General features: G+C 47.5%; 1 protein-coding gene across 1 annotated transcript in view; it reads left to right on the forward strand.

The window, feature by feature from the left end:
* MPP1 (MAGUK p55 scaffold protein 1) overlaps positions 1-1,613 on the forward strand; it is a 156,354-nt gene extending 154,741 nt beyond the window's left edge. The window contains exon 12 of the mRNA XM_063936896.1: positions 231-1,613. Coding sequence (XP_063792966.1) covers positions 231-407 — 177 coding nt within the window. The 3' untranslated portion in view covers positions 408-1,613. The remainder of the gene's footprint in view (positions 1-230) is intronic.
* Positions 1,614-12,798: the final 11,185 nt, after the last annotated feature.

A 12,798-nucleotide genomic window follows, 5' to 3' on the forward strand; every position in this document is an offset into this window, starting at 1 on the left:
GTGTCCTCGCTGGGCAGCACTGCTGCAAAAATCTAAACAACCTTTGGAGTTCCGGCAGAATCCTGTCTGAGGCCGGGGGCGTTTGGCTCCCACTGACCTACAACCACATATACTGTGTTCATAAAAAACAAAGTTTACTTAGTTTATGTTGTAGATTATATTTTGTTCTCTTTTCTCCTTTGTTTACCCACATCTTATATTCTCTCTATATTTGTTTGTTCTCCTTGCAGAGTGATGCACTCCAGAAGCTTCGTGCAGATTCAGAAATTCTTCGCAACCGCTACGCACAATATTTTGATCTAATCCTGGTTAATAATGATGTGGAGCACACTGTTCAAGATCTACTCGGGGCTTTCGATAAAGCTTGTGCTTCTTCTCAATGGGTACCAGTAACTTGGGTATATTGACAAGCTTTCTCAAGATTCCTAAACCCCATGCTATAACCAGCATCCACTCCAGGCTAGGGCATTACCAGCTCAGCATCCCAAGATTAGAGCTGCTGCTTTTTCTTTGTTTCCTCTCTCCTCAACAGAATCCTAACCTTACTTTTAAAATTTATATACGAACAGAAGAAATGACCATGCCAAACTGAGCGGTGTCTTTTATGCAGAGTATGAGGCTGTTCAAATAACCTTGACATAAATAGGCATGTCTTTTATTACAGAGACTTGAACATTATCTTCTTATTGAATATTGTGGGTGCATTGCCCCTTAAGTGTTACTTTTTTTTTTTTTATTTGCCCATTGTGGCTCATGACTGCTTTCAGCAAGCCACAATAGAATAAGTAGTCTTACACTGATGGGAATACCAATCTTTCATTTTGTTAGAATGTCTCTTGGCTAAACAAAGTGGCTGTTGCTGTTATTTTCGGTGATCACAGCGTGAGTCATCGTTGTGTCTCCCTAGATGTCACAACTATGTGCTGTTTGATAAACATTCTCATGAGTATTGGTCAACCCACAACATGGCGGTCTGCGCTTGGTATCAGTTAACAGGGTTACCTTAAGCTGAAGAAAGGAACCCCATACCACACATACTTATAATGGGTTCAGTATGTAATACCGCCGCCCAAGATGCCGAATGTCATTATCCCGACATCTGCATCACAAGCGGTGGTATACTGGCAGGGTGGCCACCGCAACAAAGCCCCTTGCGGGCTCAGTGGCGAGCTAAGCTCACCACTGGTCCTATTTGCCCTCTACGGGTGTCGTGGACACGACTGGTTCCCGTATCTGTATTGTGACTGCCGTGATCCCGACGATTGTAATGCTAACTGCATACCCTTAGAATTACGGGAAAAACAGCCAACTTGCAGTTTGCTTCCATGGTGCAAAATAACTTTGTGACTCCTCATCAGCTTTCTTTTGCAACGCTCTAGAACATGCTCTTTAAAATTAAAATGTGTAACGATGTTTGAAGGTGCCAATTGCGTCAACCAACATTTCCCTTAATAGTTAATTATATATGTACTGATGTTAAGGTCGAGAATCATTTTCATTGTGGCAGGGAAAAACATCCATGAATCTCAAAGGAGAACATCTCCCCTAAGAGAATTTATTGACTTTGATGTACACCAATAAAGTATATTAAATAAAGTATATTGAATAAAATATTCATATTTGTCATCTGTTTTTTTAAAACTATTTAGCAAATATTGGATGCATTAAATAAGGTGCTTGTTAGAAAATCAAGCTATGGACTGCCTTTACTCACTTGCTTTCAACTGTAGAACAGTATCATGTGACATAAGCATGTGACGTTTTCTCCTGCATGAAAACAGGCAGGTGTGTTAAAGCAAATAGCTGTAGAACAGAGAAATCTAGAAAGGATAAAGAAGTGTCTGGAGGAACACACAGACCGATATGGGGCATATTCAATACAGTGCAATATCCCAAAACGAGCCTATCAGATGGTACAGGTAAGAAGCATTGCTTATTATAGCTTGCACATCGTAGGAATCTCTGTATGTGTAACAAAGCCCTGCAGGACATAACCATGAGTACAGACTGAGAGAAGACAAAACAACGGTCCTCATAAGGAAAGCCACAAAAGAATACAAAATTAACAACAGTAAAGAGAGGGTGCCCCGTTTCCACAATGAACTGAGAGAAAAGTATATCACGCAAGGACAGAAATACAGTATTCTCTAGCATAGGGAGGGTAAGGAATACCACGAGAACACAATGCTATCCAATGTCTCCCAATTGGATGCTTGAGACATTGGGGTGTATTCAATTACCGTCCAAATCCGTTCGGTTATAGCCGTTCCCGACAATGCTAATCCAACTCTTTTAAAAGTCTGATTGACATTGTCAGAAACAGGGCTAAAACCTGTCGGATTTGGTTGCAATTCCCACAAAACACATGGATCCGTGGCTGTTCCACCGATCCATGTGTTTTCCGAATAGTAGGAATTGCCGACTTGTCAGAAAAATGGCAGGAGGATTGAATAGGTTGAATCATGTCGGGAACTGCAGTCTTTCCGACAAGACGGCAGTTCCGACTAGAATTGAATACTGCCCATAATGTTGCAGCGCGCTCATGTTCTACAATTGTCTGCATGCACTGACAGCCTATGAGTATTATTGCATACTGTTACTTACAGAACGACAATATCCAGCAAGTTCACACTTGCACTTGTAGAGACCAGTTGTAATTTAATAGATACTACTGTTCTAAAATAAAGGAACTGCTATCTGTATCATCAGTAAATGCAGTGAGGACAGGGCTAACACTGCAGGTTGTGGTATTCCATTGATAATTTATATAATGTCTATATCATAGGTCTGCAAATGCGGTTCTCATTACCCCACACAGTGCATGTTTTGCAGCCACACAGTGCATGTTTTGCAGGTCTCCTCACAGAATCACAAGTGAAATCATTAACCACCTGCGGACCTTTTAAAATATGTCTGTGAGTAATTCATAACCTGCCGGGTTACCTGCAAAACATGCACTGTGTGGGGTAATGAGGACCGAGTTTGCAGACCCATGGTCTATATCAAATGATTTCTATACTTTAACCAGTGAGATAGGCGTGTATTTCTATATCATTTATAACATTTATGTGTTAATATTTGAAGGGTTTATCGGAGATTATCAGTCTCATTGGTTTCAGTTTTTGGCAGCAATTTTGCGCCAAAGATCCAACTGTGTATTCCAGAGTGTATATTTCTTTTTCATCCACTAGGGTTCACTGGAGTACTCTTGGGATATGGATGGAGTGTAGCCGGGAATGGCACATTTAAATAATAAGATTTTACTTACCGATAAATCTATTTCTCGTAGTCCGTAGTGGATGCTGGGGACTCCGTCAGGACCATGGGGAATAGCGGCTCCGCAGGAGACAGGGCACAAAAAGTAAGCTTTTAGGATCACATGGTGTGTACTGGCTCCTCCCCCTATGACCCTCCTCCAAGCCTCAGTTAGGTACTGTGCCCGGACGAGCGTACACAATAAGGAAGGATCTTGAATCCCGGGTAAGACTCATACCAGCCACACCAATCACACCGTACAACCTGTGATTTGAACCCAGTTAACAGTATGATAACAACGAAGGAGCCTCTGAAAAGATGGCCCACAACAATAACAACCCGATTTTTGTAACAATAATTATGTACAAGTAATGCAGACAATCCGCACTTGGGATGGGCGCCCAGCATCCACTACGGACTACGAGAAATAGATTTATCGGTAAGTAAAATCTTATTTTCTCTAACGTCCTAGTGGATGCTGGGGACTCCGTCAGGACCATGGGGATTATACCAAAGCTCCCAAACGGGCGGGAGAGTGCGGATGACTCTGCAGCACCGAATGAGAGAAACTCCAGGTCCTCCTCAGCCAGGGTATCAAATTTGTAGAATTTTACAAACGTGTTCCCCCCTGACCACGTAGCTGCTCGGCAAAGTTGTAAAGCCGAGACCCCTCGGGCAGCCGCCCAAGATGAGCCCACCTTCCTTGTGGAATGGGCATTTACAGATTTTGGCTGTGGCAGGCCTGCCACAGAATGTGCAAGCTGAATTGTACTACAAATCCAACGAGCAATAGTCTGCTTAGAAGCAGGAGCACCCAGCTTTTTGGGTGCATACAATATAAACAGCAAGTCAGACTTTCTGACTCCAGCCGTCCTGGAATTATATATATATATATATATATATATATATATATTTTCAGGGCCCTGACAACGTCTAGCAACTTGGAGTCCTCCAAGTCCCTAGTAGCCGCAGGCACCACAATAGGTTGTTTCAGGTGAAACGCTGACACCACCTTAGGAAGAAACTGGGGACAAGTCCGCAGTTCTGCCCTGTCCGAATGGAAAATTAAATATGGGCTTTTGTAAGACAAAGCCGCCAATTCTGACAATCGCCTGGCCGAGGCCAGGGCCAACAGCATGGTCACTTTCCATGTGAGATATTTCAAATCCACAGATTTGAGCGGTTCAAACCAATATGATTTGAGGAATCCCAACACTACGTTGAGATCCCACGGTGCCACTGGAGGCACAAAAGGGGCTGTATATGCAATACTCCCTTGACAAACTTCTGGACTTCAGGAACCGAAGCCAATTCTTTCTGGAAGAAAATCTACAGGGCCGAAACTTGAACCTTAATGGACCCCAATTTGAGGCTCATAGACACTCCTGTTTGCAGGAAGTGCAGAAATCGACCTAGTTGAAATTTCTTCGTGGGGCCTTCCTGGCCTCACCCACGCAACATATTTTCACCACATGTGGTGATAACGTTGTGCGGTCACCTCCTTCCTGGCTTTGACCAGGGTAGGTATGACCTCTTCCGAAATGCCTTTTCCCTTAGGATCCGGCGTTCAACCGCCATGCCGTCAAACGCAGCCGCGGTAAGTCTTGGAACAGACATGGTACTTGCTGAAGCAAGTCCCTTCTTAGCTCCCGAGGCCATTAGTCCTCTGTGAGCATCTCTTGAAGTTCCGGGTACCAAGTCCCTCTTGGCCAATCCGGAGCCACGAGTATAGTTCTTACTCCTCCACGTCTTATAATTCTCAATACCTTGGTTATGAGAAGCAGAGGAGGGAACACATACACCGACTGTTACACCCACGGTGTTACCAGGACGTCCACAGCTATCGCCTGAAGGTCTCGTGACCTGGCGCAATACCTGTCCCGTTTTTTGTTCGGGCGGGACGCCATCATGTCCACCTTTGGTCTTTCCCAACGGTTCCCAATCATGCGGAAAACTTCCCGATGAAGTTCCCACTCTCCCGGGTGGAGGTCGTGCCTGCTGAGGAAGTCTGCTTCCCAGTCGTCCACTCCCGGAATGAACACTGCTGACAGTGCTATCACATGATTTTCCGCCTAGCGAAAAATCCTTGCAGTTTTGCCACTGCCCTCCTGCTTCTTGTGCCGCCCTTTCTGTTTACGTGGGCGACTGCCGTGATGTTATCCCACTGGATCAATACCGGCTGACCTTGAAGCAGAGGTCTTGCTAAGCTTAGAGCATTATAAATTTGCTCTTAGCTCCAGTATATTTATGTGGAGAGAATTCTCCAGACTTGATCACACTCCCTGGAAATTTTTTCCCTGTGTGACTGCTCCCCAGCCTCTCAGGCTGGCCTCCGTGGTCACCAGCATCCAATCCTGAATGCCGAATCTGCGGCCCTCTAGAAGATGAGCACTCTGTAATCACCACAGGAGAGACACCCTTGTCCTTGGATATAGGGTTATCCGCTGATGCATCTGAAGATGCGATCCGGACCATTTGTCCAGCAGATCCCACTGAAGAGTTCTTGCGTGAAATCTGCCGAATGGAATCGCTTCGTAATAAGCCACCATTTTTACCAGGACTCTTGTGCAATGATGCACTGACACTTTTCCTGGTTTTAGGAGGATCCCGATTAGCTCGGATAACTCCCTGGCTTTCTCCTCTGGGAGAAACACCTTTTTCTGGACTGTGTCCAGAATCATCCCTAGGACCAGCATACGTGTCGTCGGAACAACTGCGGTTTGGAATATTTAGAATCCACCCGTGCTGTCGTAGAACTACTTGAGATAGTGCTACTCCGACCTCCAACTGTTCTCTGGACCTTGTTCTTATCAGGAGGTCGTCCATTTTCTTTGAAGACGAAACCTCATTTCGGTCATTACCTTGGTAAGGACCCGGGGTGCCTTGGACAATCCAACGGCATCGTCTGAAACTGATGGTGACAGTTCTGTACCACGAACCTGAGGTACCCTTGGTGAGAGAGGCAAATTTTGGGACATGGAGGTAAGCATCCCTGATGTCCCGGGACACCATATAGTCCCCTTCTTCCCGGTTCGCTATCACTGCTCTGAGTGACTGCATCTGGATTTGAACCTTTGTAAGTGTTCAAATATTTCAGATTTAGAATAGGTCTCACCTAGCCTTCTGGCTTCAGTACCACCATATAGTGTGGAATAATACCCCTTTCCTTGTTGTAGGAGGGGTAATTTTATTATCACCTGCTGGGAATACAGCTTGTGAATTGTTTTCAATACTGCCTCCCTGTCGGAGGGAGACATTGGTACAGCAGACTACAGGAACCTGCGAGGGGGAAACGTCTCGACATTCCAATCTGTACCCCTTGGATACTACTTGTAGGATCCAGGGGTCCTGTACGGTCCCAGCGTCATGCTGAGAACTTGGTAGAAGCGGTGGAGGGCTTCTGTTCCTGGGAATGGGCTGCCTGCTGCAGTCTTCTTCCCTTTCCTCTATCCCTGGGCAGATATGACTCTTATAGGGACGAAAGGACTGAGGCTGAAAAGACGGTGTCTTTTTCTGCAGAGATGTGACTTAGGGTAAAAAACAGTGGATTTTCCAGCAGTTGCCGTGGCCACCAGGTCCCATGGACCGACCCCAAATAATTCCTCCCCTTTATACGGCAATACATCTTTGTGCCGTTTGGAATCTGCATCACCTGACCACTGTCGTGTCCATAAACATCTTCTTGCAGATATGGACATCGCATTTACTCTTGATGCCAGAGTGCAAATATCCCTCTGCGCATCTCGCATATATAGAAATGCATCCTTTAAATGCTCTTATAGTCAATAAAATACTGTCCCTGTCAAGGGTATCAATATTTTTAGTCAGGGAATCCGACCAAGCCACCTCAGCTCTGCACATCCAGGCTGAGGCGATCGCTGGTCGCAGTATAACACCAGCATGTGTGTGTATACTTTTTAGGATATTTTCCAGCCTCCTATCAGCTGGCTCCTTAAGTACGGCCCTATCTGTAGATGGTACCGCCACTTGTTCTGATAAGCATGTGAGCGCCTTATCCACCCTAAGGGGTGTTTCCCAACGCGCCCTAACTTCTGGCGGGAAAGGGTATACCGCCAATAATTTTCTATCGGGGGAAACCCACGCATCTCACACACTTCATTTAATTTATCTGATTCAGGAAAAACTACAGGTAGTTTTTTCACATCCCACATAATACCCTTTTTTGTGGTACTTGTAGTATCAGAAATATGTAACACCTCCTTCATTGCCCTTAACGTGTGGCCCTAAAGGAAAATACGTTTGTTTCTTCACCGTCGACACTGAAATCAGTGTCCGTGTCTGGGTCTGTGTCGACCGACTGAGGTAAATGGGCGTTTTACAGCCCCTGACGGTGTTTGAGACGCCTGGACAGGTACTAATTTGTTCGCCGGCCGTCTCATGTCGTCAACCGGCTTGCAGCGTGTTGACATTATCACGTAATTCCATAATTAAGCCATCCATTCCGGTGTCGACTCCCTAGAGAGTGACATCACCATTACAGGCAATTTGCTCCGCCTCCTCACCAACATTTTCCTCATACATGTCGACACACACGTACCGACATACAGCACACACATAGGGAATGCTCTGATAGAGGACAGGACCCACTAGCCCTTTGGGGAGACAGAGGGAGAGTTTGCCAGCACACACCAAAACGCTATAATTATACAGGGACAACCTTTATATAAGTGTTCCTCCCTTATAGCATTTTAATATATATTCATATCGCCAAATCAGTGCCCCCCCCTCTCTGTTTTAACCCTGTTTCTGTAGTGCAGTGCAGGGGAGAGCATGGGAGCCTTCCCACCAGCATTTCTGTGAGGGAAAATGGCGCTGTGTGCTGAGGAGAATAGGCCCCGCCCCCTTTTCGGCAGGCTTCTTCTCCGGAGTCTGTGATATCTGGCAGGGGTTAAATACATCCATATAGCCTCAAGGGCTATATGTGATGTATTTTTCGCCATACAGGTATTATACATTGCTGCCCAGGGCGCCCCCCCCCGCGCCCTGCACCCTCCGTGACCGCTGTGTGAAGTGTGCTGACAACAATGGCGCACAGCTGCAGTGCTGTGCGCTACCTGATGAAGACTGAAAGTCTTCTGCCGCCTGGTTCCGGACCTCTTCAATCTTCAGCATCTGCAAGGGGGGTCGGCGGCGCGGCTCCGGGACGAACCCCAGGGCGACACCTGTGTTCCGACTCCCTCTGGAGCTAATGGTGTCCAGTAGCCTAAGAAGCCAATCCATCCTGCACGCAGGTGAGTTCACTTCTCTCCCCTAAGTCCCTCGATGCAGTGAGCCTGTTGCCAGCAGGACTCACTGAAAATAAAGAACCTAAAAACTTTTTCTAAGCAACTCTTTAAGAGAGCCACCTAGATTGCACCCTGCTCGGACGGGCACAAAAACCTAACTGAGGCTTGGAGGAGGGTCATAGGGGGAGGAGCCAGTACACACCATGTGATCCTAAAAGCTTACTTTTTGTGCCCTGTCTCCTGCGGAGCCGCTATTCCCCATGGTCCTGACGGAGTCCCCAGCATCCACTAGGACGTTAGAGAAATTTAAATTAGTAACTGGTCACCCCCTCCATACTCCCATAGAGCCTTCAGTATTTTTCTGTGCCTCTAGTCGGGAAGGTACAAGTGGACGAACTCCACCGAAACCTCAATTTCAAGATTGTTTTACATTTTTTCTCCTTGATCCCTTCCCAGCTTATCAAGAAGCTCGGGTCCGGGATCGTTGGTGCTGCAGAAGGGCAGCAGATGGTCTGTCGGTGCTCATAAGGGGAGCCCCGCCATTGACCACAATCAGCAGAGCTGATTGCAGCCTCTGGCTGCACAAGGCCGCAGGACGGAGCTTAGCAGAGAAGCCCCGTCATAGCCTCCACGGGTGGTGCAGGTACCGAGCGGTTAGGCAGCTCTCACTGCCGCCGCTCACTCACTTACTTTACTGTTACTTTCTGGGCAGTCAGCTCACGCTGCCGCCCATTATGTGAGGATTGTATGTGCTTATTCATTATCAAACTACATTTATGTAACTGCTGCCTGCCACACATCTGCCCGCTCCCTGCCGCCGGCTACTGTAACCCGGCGCCACTGGGCACTTGCAGGGGGAGCCAGCGAGCAGTCCCCGGCACTGCCGCAGGGACGCTCGCCGCCTCTCCGGCGCACGCACACATGCCGCCCTCCCACGGTTCACATGCGGCTCTGGAGGGGAGAGCGGGCGAGCTGACTGCGGACAGCTCTCCCTGCTGCCGCGGATCGCTCTTTCATCCGCTCCCCAGTCTCCGGATGCTCAGTGCCGCTCCCAGCACCGCGCACCCCGGCTCCCTGTACCCGCCGCTCCCGGAGCTCAAGGGGGGAGCAGTGGGGGGAAGTCTGCCGCTTCGGGGCCAAATGACCGCGGACAGCTCTCATTGCTGCCGCGGTCCGACGCTGCAGGGGAGATAGGAAAGAGGGGGAGGGAGGTATGCCCACAGGGAGGCCCCAATAACTAAGCTGTGTTTAGGCAGCAAACACCTCAGGCTTTTAAGCCTGTGAGGGGGTCACAGATGGGCAATATAAGAGCCTCTGTTACCTATTGGTGATACATATATATATATATATATATATATATATATACACACACACACAGGTTGAGTATCCCATATCCAAAATGCTTGGGACCAGAAGTATTTTGGATATTGGATTTTTCCGTATTTTGGAATAATTGCATACCATAATGAGATATCATGGCAATGGGACCCAAGTCTAAGCACAGAATGCATTTGGTTCATATATACCTTATACACACAGTCTGAAGGTAATTTTAGCCAATATTTTTAATAACTTTGTGCATTAAACAAAGTTTGTGTACATACACACAATTCATTTATGTTCCATATATACCTTATACACATAGCCTGAAGGTCATTTAAAACAATTTCTCTAACGTCTCTAAGTGGATGCTGGGGACTCCGTCAGGACCATGGGGTTTAGCGGCTCCGCAGGAGACAGGGCACAATAATAAAAGCTTTAGGATCAGGTGGTGTGCACTGGCTCCTCCCCCTATGACTCTCCTCCAAGCCTCAGTTAGATCTTTGTGCCCGGCCGAGAAGGGTGCAATCTAGGTGGCTCTCCTGAGCTGCTTAGAATAAAAGTTTAAGTTAGGTTTTTTATTTTCAGTGAGTCCTGCTGGCAACAGGCTCACTGCTACGAGGGACTTAGGGGAGAGAAGTAAACTCACCTGCGTGCAGGATGGATTTGCTTCTTAGGCTACTGGACACCATTAGCTCCAGAGGGAGTCGGAACACAGGTCTCACCCTGGGGTTCGTCCCGAAGCCGTGCCGCCGACCCCCCTTGCAGATGCCGAAGTTGAAGAGGTCCAGAAACGGGCGGCAGAAGACTTTCAGTCTTCATAAGGTAGCGCACAGCACTGCAGCTGTGCGCCATTGTTGTCAGCACACTTCATACCAGCGGTCACAGGGCGCTGGGGGGGGGGGCGCCCTGGGCAGCAATGTATTATACCTTTTTTATGGCTAAAATACATCACATATAGCCCTTGAGGCTATATGGATGTATTTAACCCCTGCCAGATATCACAAACTCCGGGAGAAGAGCCCGCCGTTTTAGGGGGCGGGGCCTATTCTCCTCAGCACACGGCGCCATTTTCCTGCTCAGCTCTGCTGTGAGGAAGGCTCCCAGGCTCTCCCCTGCACTGCACTACAGAAACAGGGTTAAAACAGAGAGGGGGGGCACTTATTTGGCGATATGATTACATATGTGAAAATGCTATAAGGGAAACACTTGTATAAGGGGTTGTCCCTGTATAATTATAGCGTTTTTGGTGTGTGCTGGCAAACTCTCCCTCTGTCTCCCCAAAGGGCTAGTGGGGTCCTGTCCTCTATCAGAGCATTCCCTGTGTGTGTGCTGTGTGTCGGTACGTGTGTGTCGACATGTAGGAGGACGATGTTGGTGAGGAGGCGGAGCAAATTGCCTGTATTGGTGATGTCACTCTCTAGGGAGTCGACACCGGAATGGATGGCTTATTTAGGAATTACGTGATAATGTCAACACGATGCAAGGTCGGTTGACGACATGAGACGGCCGGCAAACAAATTAGTACCTGTCCAGGCGTCTCAGACACCGTCAGGGGCTTGTAAAAACGCCCATTTACCTCAGTTGGTCGACACAGACACGGACACTGACTTCAGTGTCGACGGTGAAGAAACAAACGTATTTTCCTTTAGGGCCACACGTTACATGTTAAGGGCAATGAAGGAGGTGTTACATATTTCTGATACTACAAGTACCACAAATAAGGGTATTATGTAGGGTGGGAATAATCTACTTGTAGTTTTTCCTGAATCAGATAAATTAAAGTGTGTGATGATACGTGGGTTTCCTCCGATAGAAAATTATTGGAGGTATACCTTTTCCCGCCAGAAGTGAGGGCGAGTTGGGAAACACACCTTAGGGTGGATAAGGCGCTCACACGCTTATAAAAACAAGTGGCGTTACCGTCTCCAGATACGGCCGCCCTCAAAGAGCCAGCTGATAGGAAGCTGAAAAATATCCTAAAAAGTATATACACACATACTGGTGTTATACTACGACCATCAATCGCCTCAGCCTGGATGTGCAGCGCTGGGGGGGCTTGGTCGGATTTCCTGACTGAAAATATTGATACCCTTGACAGGAACAATATTTTATGGACTATAGAGCATTTTAAGGATGCATTTTCTATATATGCGAGATGCGCAGAGGGATATTTGCATTCTGGCATCAAGAGTAGATGTGATGTCCATATCTGCCAGACGATGTTTATAGACACGACAGTGGTCTGGTGATGCAGATTCCAGACGGCACATGGAAGTATTGCCGTATAAAGGGGCGGTCCATCGGACCTGGTGGCCATGGCAACAGCTGGAAAATCCACTTTTGTTACCCCAAGTCACATCTCAGCAGAAAAGGACACAGTCTTTTCAGTCTCAGTCCTTTCGTACCCATAAAGGCAGGCGGGCAAAAGGCCAGTCATATCTGCCCAGGGTTAGAGGAAAGGGAAGAAGACTGCAGCAGGCAGCCCATTCCCAGGAACAGAAGTCCTCCACAGCTTCTGCCAAGTCCGCAGCATGACGCTGGGGCCATACAAGCGGACTCAGGTGCGGTGGGGGGTGATCTCAAGAGTTTCAGCACGCAGTGGGCTCACTCGCAAGTGGACTCCTGGATCCTACACGTAGTATCCCAGGTGTACATTGGAAATTCGAGACGTCTTCCCCTCACAAGTTCCTGAAGTCTGCTTTACCAACGTCTCCCTCCGACAGGGAGGCAGTATTGGGAAAAAATTCACAGGCTGTATTCCCAGCAGGTGATAATCAAAGTACCCCTCCTACAACAAGGGAAGGGGTATTATTCCACACTATATTGTGGTACTGAAGCCAAACGGCTCGGTGAGATCTAAAAGATTTGAACAATTACATACAAGGGTTCAAATCAAGATGGAGTCACTCAGAGCAGTGATAGCGAACCAGGACGATATGGTGTCACTGGATATCAGGGACGCTTACCTACATGT

The sequence above is a fragment of the Pseudophryne corroboree genome, chromosome 8 (assembly GCF_028390025.1).
Source record: "Pseudophryne corroboree isolate aPseCor3 chromosome 8, aPseCor3.hap2, whole genome shotgun sequence".
NCBI classification, from domain to species: Eukaryota; Metazoa; Chordata; class Amphibia; order Anura; family Myobatrachidae; genus Pseudophryne; species Pseudophryne corroboree.